Source organism: Hypomesus nipponensis, chromosome 5, assembly GCF_054491055.1.
Source record: "Hypomesus nipponensis isolate SF chromosome 5, ASM5449105v1, whole genome shotgun sequence".
Taxonomy (NCBI): Eukaryota; Metazoa; Chordata; class Actinopteri; order Osmeriformes; family Osmeridae; genus Hypomesus; species Hypomesus nipponensis.
The window spans coordinates 12708388-12734565 of record NC_140365.1 but is presented as its reverse complement, the minus strand read 5'-3'; the positions used below and the strand labels follow the sequence as shown (position 1 = coordinate 12734565).

General features: G+C 41.3%; 1 protein-coding gene and 1 long non-coding RNA gene across 3 annotated transcripts in view; one reads left to right on the top strand and one right to left on the bottom strand.

Moving 5' to 3' along the window:
• The window catches only part of doc2b (double C2-like domains, beta), a 303902-nt gene that overhangs the window by 189397 nt on the left and 88327 nt on the right, over positions 1 to 26178 (top strand). For both annotated transcript variants that reach the window (XM_084698130.1, XM_084698129.1), the window contains one exon: positions 17725 to 17851. In XM_084698130.1, the coding sequence (XP_084554256.1) occupies positions 17725 to 17851 (127 nt within the window). The remainder of the gene's footprint in view (positions 1 to 17724; positions 17852 to 26178) is intronic.
• On the bottom strand, positions 10207 to 26134 carry LOC146288744 (uncharacterized). Its single transcript, XR_014755161.1, has 5 exons — positions 25572 to 26134; positions 11254 to 11304; positions 11072 to 11142; positions 10675 to 10816; positions 10207 to 10581 (listed from the first exon to the last, which is right to left on the bottom strand). It is a non-coding gene; the product is annotated as an uncharacterized LOC146288744 (long non-coding RNA).

Here is a 26178-nt window from a genome sequence, read left to right as displayed (position 1 = left end):
CTACTTGTAAAACGGACTCATGTACAGTAACATTCAAACTGGTTGTCTTGAGAATGAGCGCGGGTCCTAAGAAAAATCTACAGTAATGCTGCAGAATGTTGTCGCAGCAAAAGGCCAATTCAGCAAACTGTGCTATCTGGGGAATGTGCAATTAAAATAATATTGTATAAATACAATTCCTATATCCTCTGTACACAGACCATCAAAACCTACTTCAGTTTACGCTGTCCACAGAGTTAGGGAAAGCGGGAATATATGGCTTCTATCATGTTCTGTCCATGCAATAATTTCTTATTAAGATTGACATCATTCAGAGCCAATGAAAATAGGGGGGGGCACCTGAGAACCAGTCAGATTCCAAGGGGGGCACATGCCACTCCGTGCCCCCCCATTGGCTCCGCCCCTGGTGTGCGTCTCGCCAAGCTCGCGCATATCAGTAGGTTGACCACCTGTTCCTCTTTGCGCTGTATAGCACAGCATTTTCAATATGCGACTTGCGGAACAAGGGGTGAAAATGCTGTGCGACACAAGGCAAAGTGGTCACCCTAGTGTCAAGGGGCAGGATGAGTCTGTGAGAATTTGGAGCGCGCGCACTGTGGAGCAATTCTATTGAATTCAATCATATATTGACATACCAAGGTGAATTTTTTTTGTTACTAGAGATTGATGTCGTCTTGAACCCTTTTAGCTTTGAAATATACAATCAGTCAAAATTATATTTGATTTATTAACAAAAAAAATATTGAGGCAATTTGGACATTTACATAAATACACTTCTTTCAGCCATTTTGTATTGCATTTCTTATTCAATTTGACCATTTATAAAAACATGTATACTACACATCTGGAATAAATTTCAAGTCGATTGGATCTGTGGTTCATGAGGAGAAGGGTTTTGAAGGTTGTACCAAATTTGGACAGTACAAGAAAATTAATGAGTCTGACAATATGGGTCCTTGAGGCTTTTTTGTTTCCCATGAGAAATAAGGCATGTATACCAATTTTCAGGCATTTTGGAGTAATGGGGCGCTGGGGAAATCACGTACACTTTGGGCGTGTTCCTCCTACTGGCCGCAAAATGGCAAAATATTATAAAAATGTACAATGTAGAAGCAAAACAACTTCATGTTTGGCCAACAACAATAGGCTGAATGGGGATTTGAACTCATGAGCGTAAGGTTACAAGTCAGTCTCTCTATCCTCTCTGCTACACTTGCAAATTACAGACCAATATCAAACCTTCCATTTATTAGTAAAGTACTGGAAAAGATAGTTTCAGTCCAACTAAATTATTTTCTTGAAGAAAATAACATTCTGGAAGTCTCGCAGTCAGGTTTCAGGAAATATCACAGTACTGAAACTGCTCTCACCAAAATAATTAGCGACCTCAGACTAAACTCTGATGCAAATAAAGTCTCTATCCTTATCCTTTTAGATCTGAGTGCAGCATTTGATACCATTGATCACAACATCCTAATCAATAGACTGGAAAAGCTTATTGGGTTCACGGATAGTGTATTGAACTGGATGAAATCATATATCCCAGGTAGGAAGTTTATGTTAGTTTAGGAGACCATAGGTCTAAGAAACATGAGAACTACTACGGGGTTGCTCAAGGAAGCTGCCTAGGTCCATTACTTTTCTCTCTTTATATGTTACCACTCGGTGACAATCAGAGAGCATAACATGAATTTCCATAGCTATGCGGACGACACACAACTATATATATCCACTGAACCCAATGATACAACAGCCATCAATTCCATTACCAGCTGCCTGTTGGCAATAAACAAATGGATGAATGATAACTTTCTTAAATTAAATGAAGACAAAACTGAAGTCCTATTATGTGGCCCCAAATCCAAAAGAGAGATGCTTACTAAGAATCTAGGAAGTTTAACCCCCTGGCTTAAACCAGAGGTGACAAGTCTCGGTGTAATCCTGGACTCGTTTGAATTTCAACTCCCACATTAATAAAGTGACCAAAACTGCTTTACTTCACCTGAGGAATATAGCAAAGGTACGACCATTCATAGACCAAAATGATGCAGAGAAGTTCATTCATGCTTTTATATCCAGCCGGCTGGACTACTGTAACGCACTTTTCGCTGGTCTTCCCAAAAAAAACACTGAAAAACTACAGCTCATTCAAAATTCTGCAGCTAGATTATTAACCAAAACTAAAAGGAGAGAACACATTAGTCCTGTCCTAGTTACTTTACACTGGCTCCCTGTTCCCTTCAGAATTGACTTTAAGGTCCTATTCCTCACATACAAAGCTCTACACGGATAAGGACCTAGCTACATTGCTAACTCTCTTATAAACTACACACCAGCTAGAACACTGCGATCATCAAATGCAGGCCTATTAGAGGTCGCCGGAAGCAGCCATAAGAAGATTGGTGATGCTGCCTTTGCCAATTACGCACCAAAACTATGGAATAAATTACCCATAAATATCAGAGAAGCAAATACGCTAAACATTTTTTAAAGACAGCTTAAAACCTACCTTTTTACCAAAGCATTTAACAAATTTTCATCTCAGGAGGGCCTTACAACTGGTAGTAGTTATATTATTGTTTTGACAGATTTGCTTTGCATTCCCGCAAAGATTGCGGCTTGTGTTTGACTTGCACTATTGCTTATGTGTTACAATTTATCAATTTTTGTTGAGTTATTGTATTTTGTTATTCTGTAGTTTCTATTATTATTATAATTTTACTCCGCAGATAGAGTGCGGCTTGGCTGGGTTGTTATATGTTTGGAAACTGCACGAGGCAGCTCGGATCCAAGACGGATTTGAGAGACCGCAGATAGTGCGGCTAGTCTGGTTTGTTATATGTTTTAGATCTATTACTTTTATCACTTGTATTATTGTTTTTGTTGATTTTATGTAAAGCACCTTGAGCTGCAATTCCTGTATGAAATGTGCTATATAAATAAAGTCTTACTTACTTACTTACTACACACCAACTGTTGAGATTTTATGAATAGAAAGGGCAGAGTATTACCTTTGGTCAGTATTGGGACGAAGGTTAAGAAACTGTCTACATTTCAATGTCAAATTGCATGAAATTGCACATGGTACTACTTCAGAATGATGTCATCTTTACATTAATACAACCCTTTCAGCCATTTTGTATTGCATTTCCTATTCCATTTCACCCAATATAAAGTCACATCTGCCCACACAACTTCCATCCATGCTGTTTCCCTCTTTCCCAGCACAGGTCATGCCAAGGGAGAAATGCTGCGGCGGCCACATGAGGTTTAGGGATGGTCCAAAAAAACCATTTTCCCCAAGATGGCTGAAAAAATGCAGATATTGTCACGCTTATTGAGTTGATTTCTTTCCAGAATCTCAGTCAATGCACAATTAACAATAGTCATGTGGGCAACCGGGCAATGGCAGAGATAATGTTCAGCTCCTAGTGAGAATAGCCTATGTCAGTATAGCAGCCGACTCTCTGGTCCTATTAAAATACACAACATGCACAATCAGGGTGACCAACAATATTATATTAACTGATAAACAATAATATTACAAACATCTACCTGAACAAACACAACAACTGAAATCCCTCGCACGGCTGTTGTAACCGCACTATTTTCCACAAGTCTTTGCCAATTTGACATACTGCACTGCATGCTGGGTACCCAAGGGGCGCTGACGCTGATTATCTAGCTGTGCTCCAACTGTGATTTGAGTATTAGCTTTGGTCAGCTTTGGGACAAAGGTTAAGAAACAGTTGACATTTCAGGGTGAAATTAAACATGGTATATCAGAATGATGTCATCCTGTTTAACTAAATAGATAATCAAAATTATGACTGGCCAAAAGACTGTGGCTGGATTTGAACTTGTGACTTTGCAGTACACTGTCTTAGCCTACTGAGCTATTCTCAGTGTTGAGAACCATTGTGGTCAGTTACTGTATAGAAAAGTAAGCCATTTGTTCTGTGGCAAGCTTAATAAGATTTGGCTGAAGTTTAAACAGCTGTAATTCTGTGATCTTCTGAGATATCAAGGCAGGGGCAGGCAGGCAGGGCAGGCCAGCTGGATGAAGCCGTCTTGGGGGCAGGGCGAAAGAGAAGCTGTCCAGCCAGGGGTCTGTGTTGCCCTCAGTATTCTCTATTGCATCCTCTGTTACACTCATCCTCTCTTGTTGCTCTCATTATGCTCTGTTGCACTCTGTTGAGCAGGCCTCTGCATGTCCTTTAAAAGTGAAAAAAGGGTCCATGTCAGTGGTGAAAAATAAAGCTTTTCCCATCTACACTTGACACAGACTTTTTTTTTGACTGAAATGCAGTGGCAATACTTGAACTTGAATCCAAATGTGTTGGAAACCCATGCGAAGTCACTCAAAACACAGGCTCTAGCAAGAGTATTTAGCTCTAAACTGGTCAATATATACACATCAGACCAAAGACCAGCTCGACCTTTGCCTGTAAACAGTGATTCTGACTGTCAGAGACCTTTAAATAGGCTGACCGAGTGAAACTAGCCTGGCTAACGTAGGTCGCTTTCTCAGGCAAATGACGAATGAAAGAGGCTTGTTTTGAAAGATCCTATATATAGGCCGTAAAGTGAAGCCGTTTTTCGTTTCATTCCGTTCCCATATAAGGGGCACTGCATTCCTTTGATTCTGATAAAAACACCTATTGGTTTTGAGCAAGAGAAAAAAAGTTCTCCATGTGGAATCCTGCAGTTATTTTTTTATTAGTGTTTAAAGTCAGCACTAGTTCTTTCATCGCGTAATTATATTTTGATCATGAGTGATGAGGAAATCATCATGTGCTTGCCGCTAGACCAATAAAGTGGCCGCTTTTTGTAACAATATTTAAAGAGTCTGAGGTAGGTTTTCTCCATCAATCTCGTAAATATCAAGTAGCGAAAACAAGGAAGTTAAGGCGAGACCTTCAAAACTACGTGGTAAGGATTTTAAACAACCCAGCTAACACATTTACGTTGCCCTTACGTTGTCGCAACGTCACGCGATGACCAAACATACGTTGCCGCAACGTCTTTGGCGACGTTGCGGGACCGTGCATCTGTGGGGCGCCAGTAGGTTGCCGCAACGTAATCTTGTGACGTTGCCAGTCCGTAACCGCGACTTCGTGGCAATGTTATTTTCCGACGTTGCCAGTCCGTAACCGCAACCTCCTAGCAACGTAATTTTCTGACGTTGCCAGTGTCATGTAACTGGGTCTAGTCAATAGCGTAAGGCTATGGGCATGGAGATGAGGCTACCGCAAGGGGGCCGGGGAGCAGGGCGGTAGGATATAACAGAGCGAGACGTTGGATACTACAGACACGCCACGAATAAAGCAGACTTCTAAAGTTGTATTATACGTGTCATTCATTCCGCAAGCAGAAGCTTGTACATGGTATCAGAAGTGGGATTTGAGTAATGGCGAAGTTCAACCCACCCGAACCGATGGACTTTACACGGCCGGAGCAGTGGCCGGAGTGGAGGCAACGCTTTCAACGGTACCGAACGGCTACTAAGCTAAACACCAAGAGCGGTGTCGTACAGGTTAGCACGCTGCTATATGCGTTGGGCAAGGAGGCCGAACAAGTTTTCAGCACTTTTGTTTTCGTGGGTGAAGAAAAAGATGATAACTACGAGACTGTGTTGGCCAAGCTAAATAGTTATTTTGTTCCGAAAGTGAACGTTATACACGAGAGGGCTCGTTTCCACCTTAGGGCACAGAAGCAAGGTGAATCAGCGGAGGAATATATCCGCACGCTATACGAGCTAGCCGAGACATGCCAGTTTGGTCCAGCAAAGATTGAAAACATAAGGGACAAGCTGGTTATAGGGATCTTGGACAAAGGGATGTCTGAAAAACTACAGCTGACGGCAGACCTGACACTGGACAAAGCAGTGCAGATGGTGAGACAGGCCGAGCAGATAAAGAGCCTAGTTAGCCAGCAGGCTATAGCTAGCTCAACTGAAGCTAACTACCTCAGTGAAGTGGCGCGGAATCATGCACGCGCGGGGCCTTCAAAGCCACACGGTGGTAGAGAAGAAAAGAGCGGCAGCTTTCATGGAGGAGGATATCGCGACAGAGGCGGAAAACCACCCAACACAAAATGCTACAGGTGTGGCAAGGACAACAAACATGCTCAGTGTCCGGCTAAAACTGTACAATGCAGGAATTGTCAGAAAATAGGACATTATGCCGTTGTGTGTCACTCTGCCAAGGTAAATGAACTGACTATAACGGAACAGGATGCCGACCAGTCTGACGGACGTTTTTTAGGTGAAGTCAAAGCGTACACCTACATCTCAGACAACAACACTACACCTTGGACAGTAAAACTGAAAGTTTGTGGGACACCTCTCTCCTTTAAGATCGATACTGGTGCAGATTCCACAGTGATTTCAAAAGAAACATATCACCAGCTCAGACACCTGCCCCAACTACAAAAGAACGACAGAGACTTTGACAGTCCTGGAGGTAAACTGAGCTGTTTGGGGAGATTTGTAGCTTTAACGAAATACAAAGGCCAGTTCTACAAATATAAGGTCCATGTGATTGAAACAGCCAATGGTAGCAACCTGTTAGGTCGAAACGTGGCTGTGGCAATGGGACTAGTACAAAGAGTAGAGGAAGTCCAGGTGTGCCAAAGCACGTTTGGGCAGGATTTGGGACTCTTCAACATAAAGCCAGTGCGAATTTGTTTGAGAGGACGCAGAACCATATGCAGTTAACACGGCGAGGAGAGTGTCTGCACCCCTGCTTCCTAAAGTCAAAGCTGAACTGGAGAGGATGGAGAAATGTGGCATCATTGAGGAGATCACAGAGCCAACAGAGTGGTGCGCTCCAATGGTTCCTGTCCCAAAGAAGACTGGGGATGTGAGAATCTGTGTTGACCTCAAACGACTCAACAAAGCTGTTAAGAGGGAGAGGTTCGTCCTACCTACAGTGGACGACATACTGCCTCGGTTGGCAGAATCGTGTGTGTTCTCCCTGCTTGACGCTGAAAGCGGGTTTTGGCAGATCCCGCTGGAGCGTGATACAGCCAAATTGACCACATTCAGGTTCTTCTTTAAGCGACTCCCTTTTGGAATCTCCAGCACACCGGAGATATTCCAGAGAGAAATGTCAACCTTGCTCAGAGGCCTGGAAAGAGTCGAAATTTACATGGATGACATTCTTGTTCATGGACAGGATGAGAAGGAGCATGAGGAAAGGCTCCAAAATGTTCTCACAACAACTGGGCAACGCAGGCTTAAATCTAAACTACAAAAAGTGTCACATGCGTCATAGGCAGTTAAACTACCTAGGTCATCTCATCGACAGAGCCAGCATCCGGCCTGACCCCGCAAAAGTCGGTGCTATCACAGAGCTACAACCGCCAGAGGATGTGCCAGGTCTTAGAAGGTTCCTGGGCACGGTCCATTATCTAGGGAGATACCTGCCCAACCTGACAGATGCACTACAACCCCTAAATGACCTGCTAAAAGATGACACAACCTGGATCTGGGATGCTGCACAAGCAGACGCCTTTGAGAGAGTAAAGCAACTCGTCACCACCGCACCAACTCTCGCCTTCTATGATGTACACAAGCCTACAATCGTGAGTTCGGACGCAAGTAGCTATGGGCTGGGTAGTGTGCTACTGCAACAACACCCTGAGGGACTGAAACCAGTAGCATTCTGTTTTAGGGCACTGACTGATACAGAAAAGCGCTACACGCAGATAGAAAAAGAGACTCTAGCTGTGGTCTGGGTCTGTGAAAGATTTTCCACTTACCTGTATGGCCTAAATGAGTTCACAGTGCACACAGATCACAAACCGTTGGTTCCTCTGATCAACAATAAAGACTTAGATGCAGTTCCCCTGAGGTGCCAATGCCTACTTATGCGCCTGATGAGGTATAACCCCACGGCAGAGTATGTTCTGGGGAAAACACTGACAGTAGCTGACACACTATCTAGACAGCCACTACCCTTCATACACAGTGAAGTGTGTGAACTAATATGTGATGTCTCAGCATTTGAAGCTGCAGCTCATGCAGCATGGCCCGTATCTCAGCTGAAGCTGGACAGGATCAAGCAGGAGACGAGCATGGACAGAGAACTGCGAGTGGTGAGCAGACAGGTGATCGAAGGTTGGCCAAAACACGTGAATAACATTCCAGCTCAAGCAAGAGCATACCACCAGTGGAGGAATGGACTGTCTGTGTCAGAAGGTCTTGTGCTCTATGGCAACCGTATTGTCATCCCGCACAGCATGAGAAGTGACATATTGCAACGTCTGCACGATGGGCACCAGGGCATCACTAAATGTCGCGAGAGGGCGCACATGAGCGTGTGGTGGCCTGGTCTGGAGAGCGAGATTCAGGACCTAGTGACATCATGCCCAGAATGTATGGAGGTCAGACCAACACAGAGGAAAGAGCCTCTGATAACCACACCTCTACCACAAAGGCCCTGGCAAAAGATTGGAGCGGATATCTGTGAGTATGCAAAGCCGAACTATCTGGTCGTTATTGATTATTTCTCTCGCTATCTTGAAATAGCCCATCTACCTGACATGACGAGTGAGACCACCTGTGCAAGGCTGAAAAACATGTTTGCCAGGTGGGGGTGTCCAGACGAGCTACGCGCAGACAATGGAGGACGGTTTTCAAGTAAGGAGTTTAAACGCTTTTCTGTGACTTATGACTTTCAACACATTACCTCCAGCCCCCACTACCCTCAGTCCAATGGGGGGGCTGAGAGGGCAGTGCAAACGGCGAAAAGGATTCTCCGGCAGGCTGACCCGTTCCTGGCTCTCATGAGCTACAGAGCTACTCCGCTGCATGCCACGGGTTGCAGTCCTGCCCAGCTGATGATGGGCCGCCAGATCAAAACAACAGTGCCTACAGTCGAAAAGGTACTGTCTCCAAAATGGCCCAACCTTGCAAAAGTGCGCCAAGCTGACTCCAAGGCCAAAAGTAGCTACAGGCGTGCCTACAACACACGCCACAGCGCCAGATCACTTCTGCTTCTCAATCCAGGTGACTGTGTGGCAGTGAAACTCGATGGTGAGTCAGGCTGGACGACAACAGGGACAGTCCGAATGCCACACCCAACTCCGAGGTCCTACCTGATCCACACGGACCATGGGACACTGCGAAGGAACAGGCGACACTTGCGCCCGACGTTCCCTCCTACACAAGAGCCGGACACGACAGAGGACACACAGGTGGCTGAACATGCCCCACCATCACCTGTTAGACAGACTGTTCCACTGGGGCCCATGGCACAGCCCCCTGCTCAGGCTCGTGTATCTTCACCAGAGAGACTGAAAGACTTTGTGATTAACACATAGCTTGCCTCTTGGAGCAGAATAATCTCCAGCAGCTATGGAGGTACATGAGTAGTCTACCTCATTACCTCAGGTTACCCCGTATTCTCAAATACGAATAAGGACGGAAAAAAAAAAAAAACGGGAGGGGAAGTGAAATGTGGGGAAACTAAAAGAAAACACAGATGTTATTGTTAACAGTTTAAGGAGATGTGGATGTTCATGGTTTAAAACACTTTTTATGTGGATATTGTTTAGTCATAAGCATTTACAGAAGCTAATGATAGGGCTTATAAAAGGTGTCTTAGGAGTCATAACTTTCAACTCAACAGCTGAGAGCTTGAGTTACAGTCATGTACTGTTAGAATTTATTTCCATTGTAAACTGTTCATTTTCTTAAGAAGAGATGCTGTACCCTGTTAGCTCTATGCTGTTAATTAGCCTACAGTTCAAAAGGAAGATGTCATGTAACTGGGTCTAGTCAATGGCGTAAAGTTATGGGCATGGAGATGAGGCTACCGCAAGGGGGCCGGGGAGCAGGGCGGTAGGATATAACAGAGCGAGACGTTGGATACTACAGGCACGCCACGAATAAAGCAGACTTCTAAAGTTGTATTATACGTGTCATTCATTCTGCAAGCAGAAGCTTGTACAGCCAGTCCGTAACCGCGACGTCGTTGCATTATTTTCCGACGTTGCCAGTCTGTAACTGTGACGTTAATTACTAACCTATATTTCTCAATTCTATTGCTTATATTTGGGTGGTTCATATGCAGACCTCATTTGCCCCAAATGCTACTTGTTCTTGTATAATAGGCTACATAGCCAACTTCAGGAGGACTATGTTTGTGTGGTCTGTAGCCTAACTCAAGCTAATCATAAACAAGGCAGCATTTCCATGTAACGTAGTCATTTTATTTCAAACAAAGCGCCAAACAGTGAATGAACATCTTCTGCCAGTCCCCGCTACAGGTCCTGTCTGTTGGCCCTGACAATGAAGCACAAAATAAGTTAGTGTCCTATCAACATAATTGCACGTATGAAAGGGGCTATACAAGTCATAAAAAAATCACATCTAGAATAATATACATCATCAAATATTATGGGATTCTAGTTTTTGGTCACATAGCCATGTGAAAGGTTGGATTGGGAAGCTGCAATCATGATTCATTCCCCTGGCATGTTTTGAATGGGCTGCCGGGGCGTGTTTGAGTGTCTACACTGTGAGGAGCTCCACAGCCTTCTCTCCTAGTCCCGCCTTCCACTTAATCACAGCACCTGCAATTAGAAGTCATGAACTTATTGTTAGCACCAATTTGAACGTTGAACACTGCGTGTAAGCCATAGTTCACGGCATCTCAAAACACCTACCACTCTTTCGGAACTCCAGCACCTTAAGGCGCTCCTCAAGGTCAGCCTGTGTTTGGGCCACCTGTAGGTCACCTGAATAGGAGAGCCTCTTGCTGGTTCTCCTCCAATGTCTCCATCTTCTGGAACATAAACTGTAATGTGTCTGTCATAGAGACAAGTAAAACAAGTTCACAAGAGTTAACATGATTGGCATACACTGTGGTTCTTCTAGATTAGCTGTAACATTGATGTAAATAACACGTTACCTTGAATGGTTGTATACAAAGCATTACTAAGACAATATTTGTTGTTTTGACAAATATGTATCCCCCTGCCACGATCAGAACAACTTAAGTATGCCTTACAATGAGTTGGCAATGCTATTGAGAAGCTTTGAGTGTCTTCTATTTGCACTTGCCTGGCTGCCAGCTGTTTTCCTGGACCCCATATGTGTTCTCCTCCACCAGACCAGAGTTGACACCTAGGGGTCTGGTGATGCAAAAGTTTTAAGTCATGCTTTTGCTTCAAAACATAGCCTTTAGGGTTGCCATGGTTCATACAATTATTGTCACTGTTAAAAACGGTCATTCATTACTTTACCATAATTTCCCAGGGACACAGTGCTAGGCCGTGTCACTGTGGTAGGATACTCTGTACAGAAATGAAAGTGGAATGTAGTTTAAGTGCATAGTATTAGCATTTTGATATTGATATAAAAGGAGTAGCATCGCACGTGTGATTCTGAACATTACATCCGACTATTTTCCGATAGACAAACAATGTGAAAAACGCTATAGTATGGCTTCAAAATTTACAATTAGTAGGCTAACAAGTAACACTAGTAGGGAGGAGCATTGCTACCAGTATTATGCTAGGTTGCTAGGTAACGGAAACTAATTAAAGCTACCTAGCTGCCGTTTTGGAAAAAACTCACTCGTGGAAGCGTCGGAAATATTTAGAACTCACGCATCTTAAGGTTAAAACAAATAAACTTATCCAAAAACAGATGTGACATGATACTTTTATAGACGCCATTGCAGTGCATGCCATGACCGACTGATCAAAACGTGATTAGCCACTCGCTAGCTCCAGTCTTTGAAAATCCAGGGCTAAATAAACTATTTTCGGACAAGGTTTTTTCTAACAGTTCTGAATGTTTATTTTCACTGATTCTTTTGTGGGTGATTTGTGAGACGCTAAACTTTGATGTATGTATTTTCAGTATCTAAACATAACTTTCTGGAGGGTTTAGCCTTACTTCTACAGTACATACTAGTAGCTAGCAAAATCCTAACGTAAACAATGTGAATCTGAAACAGATAACCAGGCTAAATAGCCTAAATTTCAAACCTAGTAGCTAATTTCCAGTTGAAATCCATGCATTCAGTTTGAATCCCTGCAAACTCTTTTCTAAAATCCCAGTTTCAGAGATGCGTTGAAATGGGCATGCGCAAAGTTTTTGCTCAGGGGCAGACTGAGCAAACCTAGGTTTGCTAAGGAAGAATTGTAATATTCTGTGATGACTTGTCTTTGGATATGAAACTTCGGAATCGCTTGGCCAAAGAATGTTTGCTTAATCATGTTACACATCACACATTGATTGCTTTTGTACATGTAAAGAATGAAATACTTATATTTTAATATAGGCCTAAGGCTAAGAATATAATAATTATATTCCAAATTCAGTCTTTTATTTATTAAAGCTATGTTCCTGCATATGAAAAAATGTATGACCATGCTGGGGCTGAGCTGCACATGAATTACATACATTGTCTACATTTATACGTGCTGGGTGCAACATTTAATATTGTGTGATTGAAATTCATGTAGACTATGGCTACATTACAAAAGTGTCAGAACTGAGAGCAGTCCAGTGTGATCTCTCCATGGATAAACCACTGCACTCGAGATCCGTTGTCCTGCGACCAAAGAGCGACTTAACGGCAACTTAACCCATGGTACCAAAATGAATGTATCCAGCCGACCAAGGCACAACGTCACAGCAACGTTGTCCACGGGACCAAAAAAACAGTATCCAACTGACCAAGGTACGACGTTGCGGCAACGTTGTCCACGGGACCAAAATTAACGTAACCGGCCGACCAAGGTACAACGTCGCGGCAACGTTGCCCACGGACCTAAAACTGACGTTACCAGCCGACCAAGGTACGACTTCGCGGCAACGTTGCCCAGAGGTCTAAAAATAACGTAACCAGCCGACCAAGGTACAACGTCGTGGCAAACGTTGTCCATGGGACCAACTGGCAACATTCCCTTTATAACGTTGCCACGACGTTGCCAGAAAGTAACGTCGCGGGTTACCAAATGAGCACCTACTGGCAACGTTGCCGCAACGTGGTTAGCTGGGAATGCTATGCATCTCACGTCCAAAAAGAAAGAAAAAACAAAGTATTTTACCTGCACACGGTGGGATACATTCAGAAACCGGGCAAAATGGTGGCTCGGCTTGCAGGGTAAGAATCAGAAAATAGTGGAAACTTACAAACATCGTCTAGAAGTTGACAATGTTCCCGAAGACACTGGGTTTCACTCCACTTGCTACAGGCGTTTCATTGACATTTATGGCAAAGGCAAAAGAAAGGCATTTTCTGTTGCTTGTGAGAAAGATGAATACCTGACTGTATTTACAAATATAGGTAGCAGTTTTAACCTGGACCACTCTAACTTTGTTCATGTTCAAGTATTTTACTGTCAGATGCACAGAACAACACAAGGTCAGACTGGGCACTGAAATTCTTAAGACAAGACAACGTAAGCACCTGGCATAACGTAAACCTCCTAAATATACAGATAAATATTAAAAATACAATATAATAAACCCTAAATACACATAATAACCTATTGCTAACCCTATAAACCTATTCTAAACTAAGTGAAGTACAGTGAAATACATTAGTGCAATGTTACTAATAGTGCAACCAGTAGCTGAAGTGACAGTGTGTAAAGTGACTAGTATGAAGTGAATCAATGTCCACATCAATGTCCAATCAGAAGCCGGATGGCCCTTGGATAGAAACTGTTGTCCAGTCTGCGTATGCGCGACTGAATGCTGCGGTAACGCCTGCCAGAAGGCAACGGGGTAAAGCGACTGAAGTATGGGTGGTAACAGTCTCTTAGAATCCTGCCAGCTTTCCTGAGGCATTGTGTGTGGTTGGTGTCCTGTAGGGCTGGGAGCTTCCTGCCGATGATGAACTCAGCAGAACGGACCACACTACATAGGGCCTTGCGGTCCCAGTCTGTGCAGCTCCCATACCACACTGTGATGCAACCGGTCAGAATGCTCTCTATAGTGTATCTGTGAAAGTTAGTGAGGATGACTGAGTCCATGCCGAACTTCTTCAGTCTCCTCAGGAAGAAGAGGCGTTTACGGGCCGCTTTGACCACCTTGTAAACAGACCAGGTGAGATCATTGCTGATGTTCATCCCCAAGGAACTTGAAGCAGCTGACCTTCTCCACTTTGGATCCGTTGATGTGTAGGGGTGCATGCTCCTCCCCATGACGCCTCCTATAGTCCACAATCATCTCCTTGGTCTTCCTGACGTTGAGAGAGAGGTTTCTTTCCAAGGGCCATCAGGCTTCTGAATGAACATTGATATGGACACTGATACACTTCTCACTAGTCATTTACACACTGCCACTTTCAGCTACTGGTTGCACTATCAGCTATATTGCACTATTGTACTTCACTTGTCTTAGGTTAGCTTAGGTTTATAAGGTTAGTATAGGTTATTATGTGGTTTGTGTATTTAGAGGTTTATTATGTTTTTGCTTATCATAGATGTAATCTATGTTCTGTGTACTTATGTTATGCCAGGTTGCTTTGCGTTGTCTTGTCCTAAGAATTTTTCAGTGAACAGTCTGACCTTGTGTTGTTCTGTGCATCTGACAATAAAATACTTGACTAGAAATCCTGCCCCTGAAAGTGTGTTGCAGGTAGTCCACTGCAGTTGCAAGCAAGGCAAATGTGAGTCTGGAAGATGTTCCTGTATGTCTGCAAGACTTTCTTGTATTGATTTGTCGGTGCCAAAACTGTGCAAATGTTACCCAAGAAACAGAGGAAAGGGCTACATGGGATGACAGCTCTGACTATAGCAATAGGGATGATACTGATGCTAATGGATGATACTGATGATTAGGGATGATACTGATGATTAGGGATGATACTGATGAGTAGGGATGATACTGAGGAGTAGGATTGATGCTGATGATAAGGGATGATACCGATGAGTAAAGATGTTACTGATGATTAGGGATGATTCTGATGATTAGGGACGATTCTGATGATACTGATGAGTAGGGATAATACTGATGGGTAAAGATTATTCTGATGTGTAGGGATGATACTGATGAGTAGGGATGATACTGATGAGTAGGGATGATTCTGATGAGTAAGGATGATTCTGATGAGTAAAGATGATTCTGATGAGTATGATACTGACGAGTAGGGATAATACTGATGAGTAAAGATGCGCTGTGTTGTATTTTAGGTTGTTTTTGAGCTGTAATGAATCTATTGTAGAATTGTCAAATGTTTGACATTATTCAGAATTAAGTGACGGGGTAGCATTTTGAGTCATTTCAGCCAACTTGGGCCAGTGTGCTTCTTTCTTTTTATCTTTCTGTGATTACACTGTGCCTACTGAACATTTTGATGTATAAAACATCACAGTTTTGCTAAATTTACAATGTGTATGTTTAATTTTGCTGGTGCCAATTCATAAAGTATAAGCATATTTTCTACAAATGTACCATATTTCATGGTCTACATTCACTCTTGAGTATAGTAATGCACCAATACTTGTCTCAAATGTTTAGGTACATGTATAAATGACAGTTTGAGAACTATTTTGTGTTGCTAAAATGAATCCTGTGTCCTTATTTTACAGCCAAAAATAATAGCTATTGTCTAAAACCTTCGGCTACACCTGTCTAATATATGGTGGACTGAGAAAACATGTTTTTCTTAAAGTGGAGCGAGCGGATGTCGTGGGAGAATTCCTACTGTATTAGATTTACTGCTTCAAATTGAAAACGGAGAAGATATTTAGAGTAAACACAAGTTTCTTAACGTCTGTGTTCAATATCGTCAATTAAAAGTAAAAAATTTTCAGTTACAAAACATTTGCTCGTATTTGAAAAAGTCTGCATATTCAGGCAAGAAAGTGTTAAACTGTGTAAAAAATTGACTCGGTGAGAAAAAGTTCTGTCAGTGCATGACGTCACAATTGAATTTGACTTGAAAATTCTGAACCATTGAAACCCATTCATTTTTTTAAGCACTTTAAACTTTAATAACTTAAACGGTGTGAAAGGAGTAGGCGAGCAAAAAACGTGTCCGAAAAAAAAAAAAAACTAGAAAAGGCTGTTCCTGCGAAACAGCAGTGAGAATACTGAAAACCTGAATTTGGATAGCTGAACATGCTTTAAAAACAAAAAATAGTGAACATTTAGTAGAAAGTTATAAGCCGAATGTCTTGTGAACATTTTAAAGGTTGAATGGTGTCTCCAGCTAAACTATGCTGAAGTAGTTAAGTTTGAAAGAGGAGGAAGCTTTTTTATTGATTTGAAAGTATTAACCAATACTTTTAAACTGAGAATAATTTACACAAAAACCTTAATATTCTAAAAAGTATAAAAGTGAGAAATACCAAAACACATAGCACACATCTCCTGAAGGAGCTGAACGTTTTTTTGAAAGAATTTCTTTTTTTTACTGCTGAAAATACAGAAATGAGAAAAATACCCGAAAGCTGAAATATATTTTAAAATGTGTGAGTCACACAAATAAGGCAGTGTGGAAGCCACAGTGATGGTGCAGCTATGATTGCGAAAGCGCCGAGGGCAGAGAATAACAGAAATTAAGTTAGAATCCACACCTTAAACAAGTTAACCAAGATGCAAAACTGTATGTCCAATCCAAAAAATACGGATATTTTCCAAGACCCAAGACTCGCCGAAACCAGAGATATAGAGTGAGAGAATTTGAAAGGCTGCTCTCGCTTCAAGGCTCCAAGCTGAAAATCTGTAAATGTGAGCTCTTTAGTAGTTACATTGGCTGAAAGAGGACACGTTTTCCTACATTTTACAGGTATAACTTGTTTCTGTAAGTTAAACTATATAAACGTCAGAGGAATTTGTTTGACAATTTAGTTGAATTCCACTCTGCTGGCTGCTCAATCATAAAAATCAAGAAGGAGCTAAATTTTTCATGTATTTAAAACGGTCACAATCCAAAATTGGCTGAATATTTGAAAAAGCTGAATCATTTGGGAATAGCTGAATGTCTTGTGAACATTGTAAAGGTTGTATGCTAAAGTAGTTACGTTTGAAAGAGGAGCAAGCTTTTTAATGATTTGAAAGGATTTACCAATACTTTTAATGGGAGAATAATTTGCAAAAAAACCTTAATGTCTTAAAAAGTATAAAAGTGAGAAATACCAAAAGTCATAGCCAACATCCCCTGAAGGAGCTGAACGGTTTGATACAAAAATTGTGGGAATCGGTGAAAGTATGCAGGACTAGTTAAAGGCCAAAAAACGGCAGAAGAACTGAGAAGTTGAAAAGCAATAGTGAGAATGCTTAACACCATTCTCACAAAAAAATTATAAGTATGCAGAATAACAATAGTGTTTTTGCTTGCAGCAAACACACTAATAATAAAACTAACAATAGGTTTCCTCCTTACGGAGGAATCCTAATAATAATAGGTTTCCTCCTTACGGAGGAATCCTAAATATATATGTGAGATAACAATGGTTGTGCCCTTGCAGAAGGCAAAGCACACCCAATAAAGTTGTCTAAGAAACAGGACCCACAGTCCATTTAGATAAGCTTTACCAAGTTACTCCCCATGTAACTAAGTTAATGTCTCATCTTCTTGTCACTCTGTCCATCTTATTTATAGTGGCAATTTTGTATATTGATAAATACGAATAATGTATTTTGATTTATATAAATGAGTGAACTTGTAAATGGGTGAATGCTTTTTGTATTCTTCCGCCAAAACCTTGACTCAAACCTTAATTTGCTTCATATTTTGTTTCTTTCAGGATTTCAGTATGTGATGAGGACAAGTTCCGCCATAATGAGTTCATCGGCGAGACACGTATCCCCCTTAAGAAACTCAAGCCCAACCAGACCAAGAACTTCTATAACTGCCTAGAGAAACAGCTGCCTGTGAGTTTCCCTGTTACCTGTTGTACTATGTGCACTTGACCCAACAGCACCAGGAGTACCATTTCCCCACTTTGAATATGTATGCATCCTCAGAAAAGTATTTGTGTCAATTTTTTCTCTTTACAATACATGAAACAAATTGACACATTACACAAATTATTGAGACTCCCCATCACTTTTTCAAAATGTTTGGGCTTCTAACACAACAACCATTTATAGACTTGTAACACACCAAGTCATTGAGTTGCTTAACCAAAATATGGACAGCATTCAAAATACCAGCAATCCACCAATACTCCTCATCAAATCAGAAAAAGCATGTGAGAATCTATCAAGAAGAATGGGAAAACTAGCCAAATGGTAGAGGCACACCCAAGAAGACTCAAAGAAGTAATCTACGGTGGCCCACCCATGCACAACAAAACAACATTAGTGAAGCAAACAAAAGTTGAAAACACAACAACATTAACACACAACACAACGACATTAACAAAAACGAAACATTTATAAACATGCTGCATTTCAAAAAACAATCAACCTCTTACAACACCACGACATTAGGTGACAACACAACAGCATTGGTTCACCCCACCAACATTAGCCGAGAACACAACAGCATTAGCTGAGAACACAGCAGCATTAGCCGAGAACACCGCAGCATTAGCCGAAAACACCGCAGCATTAGCCGAAAACACAACAACATTTGCAGAAACGCTGCATTTCAAGTTGCTCACAACGGAAGTGCTCCAGACCACTAGGGGCATCTGTACTCTACGGTACCTGTCTTGGAGGTTTGCTATCAAACATAACGAAGTACAACATCGCTGAAACTAAGAGCGTGCATTTTGTAAAACATAAAATTGTAATTAAAATATAAAACCAACTCACATAGGTGAATTTAAGTTGTGTGGTTGGAATGATTTCAAATTGACTGGAGGCCTGTTCTCCGTACGTCGCTAACTCAGTTAGCTGGATTTGATTGCTGACAATTTGTCATTATCTTGGATTGTTCGGTTCTTCGAAACTCATTCTGGACTTGCTGTTATAGCAACAAGTCCTTTAGCTTAAACCTGCTCGGGAGCAGGCTTATTTTATGCAAACAAGATTTGATTTCAACTTTATAACCGGAGGTGATAAAGGAAGTCTGTCACAGACATGCCTTGTCCGTTTTAACGACAACCCTGTTGCAGAAGGTGCCAGAATAAATAGAGAGGGTACAATATTGGGGGAAATTGTAGGGTGTGCTCGCTTGCGTTGGTTGCAGGTGGGGCCATCCCCTTCAGTTTTTCCCTTAGAGTGATATTTTCAAGCATTTAGCCTACTCGTATGGCATAATTCATTAAGAACCCCCTTTGAAACAAGCAAACCCCCTTTGAAACAAGCTACTGTAACAACATTGTCACAGACAGTATTTCAGATTGAATCGCGATGCAAACAGTACCGTTTGCTAACAAAAAATATGCCCCCAAAAACTTAAAGTTTAACATTAATTTAGGGGGAAATACTTAATTCAAAAGAAGTTTGCTACTAGCAAGCTTGCTGCTGTTGCTAGCCAAATGTCACTGAGGGATTGTTTGAAAGCACCAGAAATTAGAATATTTCTTTTGACATTAAAGGGGCAATTGACCGGGTTTTTTGGGTATTTCACACTGTTCCTTAAGGTCTCCGAATAGGGTATGTAACAGTGGTTGGGTTGAAAATGGCCAGGGTGCTGTTCTATGCCCTCTGACAGATCCTCTGAAATGTTCCCGGGAAAAAACACTAGCTTTTCTCCTTTTATGGTATGCTCATTAATATTTTGATAAGCTGCGCGCTGATTGGTTGGTTATCAACGAGTGAAGCTGGGAGCAAAAACACAACACGGCCAACAGCAGCACTCGCTGAAACACCGAAGTTGGAGACTTGAAATAAAAACGTGCAAATAAATCTATTGTGTCTAAACAACACTTTTTTCAACAGATTGACTATATATCATTTGAAATGATAACATTACTTGTTTCCACTTCTGTTGTTGAAGCAAACTGGATTGACTTAGGTGGGTAGAATGTTAGGCTACAGCTTAGCAACCAAACCATATCGTGATTCTACTCAGCTTCAGTTAGCTAGCTAGGCTAGCTCTAGATATCTTGCTGTAAAATAACATGACAAAGATCTGGACAAACATGCATCGTGAATTGTAGATTTTCATTACACAGGTTATTTATTTCAATGAAACACAGTCAGGAACATGAATCAACGTTAGCCCCATTGCCAATAGACTAGGCTAAATTATCACACATTCTACCTATGCTCTTGCGTTAACTAGTAAGCTAAACTTGTTTACATGCCTACAGTCTAGGTGTTACTAGTAACAGTTACTAGCAATGCTAACGTATTCTGTATCTAGAACCTGCCTTTCTCCAGTTCTTCCAAATAGATTATCTAGACAGGCGTTAGCAATAAGCCAGACTGCTGTTCGTTTTCTGGCTATATTTCGGAAGCTTCCCTTCTAATGCCGACTACAGATAGTCTAGCGTCATTTGATGTGTGTAGAAACGTATTTAGCATTCTACTTGGTATGCTATATATAGGAAACGTAAGCATTGCTAATAACTGTTTGCACAACATCATACTGTCCTTGTAGCTTGCTGTTGCAATGAGCTTACGGTTGGAATAGCACCTCTTTCCAGGTTCAGCTTCCTAGCAAATCCTGCTTGAAATTGTCCAAGGTAGTCAAAACTGTCTTGGGTGAAATGTTCAGAGCAAATGAATGATTGAGTGTCGAACTTCGCCGGGATCTTCTCATAGACAACAGCAGCCATGCCTGTTGAATGTTTGGCTCCTTGGGAAGACTGAGTGCTAGCCTTCCCTGTACAGCCTGGAACACAGCATTTACGACCGTGGTCCATTTTCAATATCCTTGTTATAATTCAAAACGTTCTTCTTTGTAATTCCTTATAAGTAGCCTACATAGAGCAGCGCGCAGCTAAACTAGTATTGGAGATAGATGCTACCTCGGGCTGGTCTGGATGTAAATTCTGGGGCGTGACAAAGATACAGACCAGAACCAATAAGAGGGCGATCACCGGTCCTACGTAGGACCGGTAGCTTTGTTGAAAAGCTAGCGTTTTACAGCCAAATGTTTTCTTTTTGAGATTTGAATAGGAAAGAGGTGTCAATGGACTTTGATATTCACTGTATGTTCAGCTTACTCACCGAACTGTCGTTATTCAACTATGACAAGGTCAAATCGATTTTGCAGTCAATTTCCCCTTTAAGTTTAGGCTGTGGCATTGAAGACAGCGACGCACCACACAAGCTGACTTAAAATACATTATTTATTGTGACATTACTTACTGTACATGCAAGTCTTGATTTGCTTAAATGTACATGTGCTGCTAGTACACCACGGCACGATACTTGCCGTGCAACAGCACATTAACGTGTGCTGTCGACGTTGTGACGTAGGCTAGCACTGAGTACCCTTCGTTGACATAAGGTACTTTTTGCCACAAAAACTTTGTTACCTCCTAAACCGTGCAACGGAACGTACATAAAAATACAAGCAACGCAATCGAGACCAAGACAATTTTTTGACACAGGCGTTGTCTATGTAGTCCAAATATTGACTGATCCTTAGAGGGGCAAAAATAATAACTATTAAAGGCTGTTCCTGCGAAACAGCAGTGAGAATGCTGAAAACCTGAATGGGGATAGCTGACCATGCTAAAAAAGCAGAAAATAGTGAAGGTTTTGTAGAAAGTTATAAGCTGAAACTTCAACACACCCGAAAGGTATTTTTGAAAGGGGCTGAAGCTGTATGAAGGTATAAAACTACAGAAAATAGAAGAAAAATGCAAAAAGAGAATTAATTCAGAAGAATTTGGAAATGTAGTAGAAAATCATTTGCTCAGGTTTCAAAAGGCCTGAAATATATGTTAGAAAGGACCTGCAACGAGATGAAGGCAGAAAAGTACAGTAAAGAGAAGAAAAAAGCAAAACAAAAAGTGAAAAAAATCTGAAAGAATAGAAACAATGCATAAAAATGTGAACATTTAGCAGACATTTTTTTGCTGGAGTTTCAAAAGGCCTGAAATGTATGTTAGAAAGGACCTGCAGCAAGATGAAGGCAGAAAAGTACAGAAAAAAAGAAAAATGTAAAAGTACTGGCAGTTGGAAGGTACTGCTGTGAAAGGTATTTTTGAAAGGACCTGGAGCAAGATGAGCAGAAAACAGAAGAAAAGAAGAAGAAAAATGCATAATAAAAAGGGGAAAAATTCAGAAAGATGAGCTGCAGGAAAATGTGAAAATGTAGCAGAAAACCAGTTGCTGAAGTCTGGCTTGAACGAATTTTAAGGTAGAAGGACAACACTGGAATGACTTGAACTTGCTGGAAAAATGTAGAATTGATTAAGTGGCTGAAAAAAAGTTAAAAGTCTTAGCAGAAAATTTGAAGGTTTAATTAGAGGAGTGAGTTCTAAATATTACCGACGCTGCCACCAGAGTGAGTTTTTTTTTCAAAACGAAAGCTAGCTAGCTTTAGTTAGCTTCTGTTACCTAGCAACCTAGCATAATACTCGTAGCAATGCTACTACCTGCTAGTGTTACTTGTTAGCCTCCTAATTGTAAATTTTGAAGCCATACTATAGCGTTTGTCATATAGTTTTGTCTATCGGAAAATAGTCGGTTGGAATGTTCAGAATCACATGTGTGACGGTACTCTGTGGGGCCCGCTTTCGAACGATCACATATATGTGACGCTACTAATTAACGGGTTAAATAAGGAGATGGGAGTTGAATTATGTTCATATTTTGAATTCTTTTTCAAACCTTATAAAATGAAGTCACCGAAAGATGCTAAATAAGTTGAGAAAAGGGAAAAATTAGCAGAAAAAAAATGTTGTTGCTGGAACTCTTTTCAGAGCTGGAAAGTACTTCTGGAAGGACAGTGGAACAGTGAAGAGGGTTGGCCAATCGGATTGGTTCCTTGTTTCTTGTAACATAGCAACCGTTGGTCATTTGCAACATTTCTAACCTAGAATCTAGGTTTCAGGTTCAAGACGGAGGAGAAAGTAATCACGTGTGCCTGCACACCCAGTCCTGTTCAGACACTTAATTTAAGATGACATCAAAATAATAATCCATAGTGCATAGTTGCCGATGTTGTCGTTGTCCCTGTTGAGTTTTTATACATAAATAATAAGATCATGCTCTATCTAACCACTGGATCATTTCTTGCAAGTGTGTCAAACTTCAGCAATAAGCCTTAAGAGGCCGTGGTTTACGCTGATTTTAGAACAGGTAAGGGGAGTTGTTAGGCACGATGAGAAGTGGCGTGCCGAAAACCCCCTTACCTGTTTCTAAAATCAGCGTAAACCACGGACTCGCGGGGCTTATTGCTTTTCTAAAACTGTTACTACAAATATTTGTTATGGTTTCATCAATAAAAACAATTAGAAACAAAATAGTAATAATAAGCCGTAATTCTTCCGCTACTACAAAGTATAGTTCCTACATAAATCGTTGCCTCGCAACAGCCAGATGGACATCTTTGCCGTCTTTTTCAATTTGAAATATTTGATGCGCAGTAATATGGAATGTTAAAGAATTTTATGAGGACAACCTGTGAGGTTATGCTGGATTTTACAACGGCATGGAACGCAATATAGCCCATCACAATCAAGGATGGGAACAACCAGTTTTAGAATGGTATGTATTAACACCGTATGCTTGAATAATAACCAAAGGCATGAAGCTATAGAGAGGACTTAATGGGAGACTTTCTACAGTAAGCTATATCTACTGCTTCAAATTGAAAACGGAGACCATCTTTTGAATAAAGACAAGTTCCTTAACCTCTGTTGTCAATATCGCCAATAAAAAGTAAATACTCTTCAGTTACAAAGCATTTGTTTGTAGCTAGGTAATGAACGATAGTTATTACTGGAAAACCGTAACTGTGACCTGGTTTCGCTGTTATAATGGCAGCCATGATTACAGTAGGTGGACTGAGAAAACATATTTGTTAGTCAAAGCGGAGCGAGCGGATGTCGTGGGAAAATTCCTACTGTGTTAGATTTACTGCTTCAAATTGAAAACAGAGAAGATATTTACAGTAAAGACAGGTTACTTAACATCCGTGTTCAATATCGTCAATTAAAAGTAAAAACTTTCCAGTTACGAAGCATTTGTTTGTAGGATCAACGCCAGCTGCAGCAAACACTTACCCCAGCCCTGGTTTGGCTGTTCGTGACGGTCAGCTATGACAGTCTTGAGCCTCAATTTGTGCAGATTTCTGTGAAACTTGCTAAAATAAAAACGATCTAGCTAGATTATGTACACTTTAAGCTCAATGTACATACCTTGTTTGGCCAATTTTGTCAATGGTGGAAAAAAAGTCAAACCATTTTTAGTTATGGAAAGCCATTGCGCTAGCTCGATTATAATGGAGAATAACAGAAATGTAGCTAGAATCCACACCTCAAACAAGTTAACCTAGATGCAAAACTGTACGTCCAATCCAAAAAATACGGATATTTTCCGAGACCCAAGACTCTGAAAAAGACTCTGGCCGAAACCATAGATATCCTTTATTTGTCTGCGGTCAGAAATACAACTCTTTTGGCAGTTTCCAAAACGTTTACCCAATTATGCTTTCATGGTGCGTGTCTGTTTGTTTGCCATGGTGATGGCGCAGCTGTGATTGCAAACGAGTGTCTCATTAAGACGTGAAGATAAAAAGGGAGTTGTATTATTGTTGTGGAGGGGATCGTAAGGGTGGATCGATTCCCTGCCATGCCGAATGACATTGTGTCCTTGGGCAAGGCACTTCACCCTACTTGCCTCGGGGGGAATGTCCCTGTACTTACTGTAAGTCGCTCTGGATAAGAGCGTCTGCTAAATGACAATGTAAATTTTGTTAATTTTTGTTATTATTTTTGTCATTGTTCATTTGTCACAGATAAAGATTATTCTGGTTCTGCCATACAAAAATGGAGACTGCTGAGGCAATTTTCAAATGGATTTGTAGATTATAAGGCTATAGTTTCATTTGCACTTTATTTCAATTTCATTTACAGTTTATAGATTTATATTATTTGAATGCATTTATCTTGTCACCTCGTTTTTATTTATTGAATGATTTATAAATAATGTATTTGTTATTAATTTAAAGTAAAATCCTACTATTGGTCTTTTTTATTATTATTAAAGGTGACATGACATGCTGTTTTTGGATGCTTTTATATAGGCCTTAGTTGTCCCCTAATACTGTATCTGAAGTCTCTTTCCCACAATCAGCTTTCCTCAGAACGCGCTTTTTCTGTGTCTCTAGCTTTAAATGCTAATGAGGAGGAGAGGGGCGGCAACATGCACTAATGTTTACAGGATGTATCGCAATGGCTCGTTGCCCCCGTTGCTGTAAAATACCTCGAATTTAGCCATTCTCCTCTGATCGCCCTGGTTTGCAGGGGTGCACACTCAGTCATTTCAATGTGGAGAAAGGCGGATATCGCGAGCCATAACACCCACAGCAGAACGGTTATCCAAATAACAAAGAAGTGTACAACACTCGCGTTACAGCGTTTGTATTCACACACACTTGATGCCATTTATCTTTACGTTAGCAACAGTAACTCAGCTGTTAGCTGCAGAGCTAATGTTACAGCCACATTCTAAGAGAAGCAAGCTAGGTAACCATATACAGTAAAGCAACAAAATGATGTAGCGTTAGTTAACTTACTTGTCCAAGGTTTGTAGCTTGACCAAAGAGATTTAGTAATGATCCAGAATTTAATTTCAGCAAGGCCAGCTTTGAGTTGGCTCAAGTTGAGGAAATGTTTGGAGCAGACATACAACACTTAGGGAAGTTGTGTCGGCGCATTTCCAGCGAAAATACAATTAAGATACGGGTTGTGCAGAGGCTCGGATGAAGGAACAGAAAAAAAGATGTGTGCTTGCATTTGTATATCCAAGCACTGAGCAACTGTTATGCTTCGTTTGTTTGCTCGCCATGATGTCTCTCTCCAGGAAAAACCGATATCGCACTTGCCCTTGCACGGTGGTAGCTCAGTTTCTCATGGGCGGGCTAGATGATCAGGTCGGGCAAAGCAGAGAGAGGGGAGGTAACCTTCCCCCTATCTACGTCACTAGGGGGAGATTTTCAAACAGCGCAATTGAGCCTTCATTTTGTCAAAGGCGGAGAAGAACACGCAGGGCTTGGTTTACACTTATCGAAAATTCTAGCCACTGGGGGACCAAAGGCAGGCTAGGGGAACTCATATTAATGTTAAATAACCTCATAAAATGAAGTTTTCATGTCATGTCACCTTTAAAAAGCCTTACTTGAT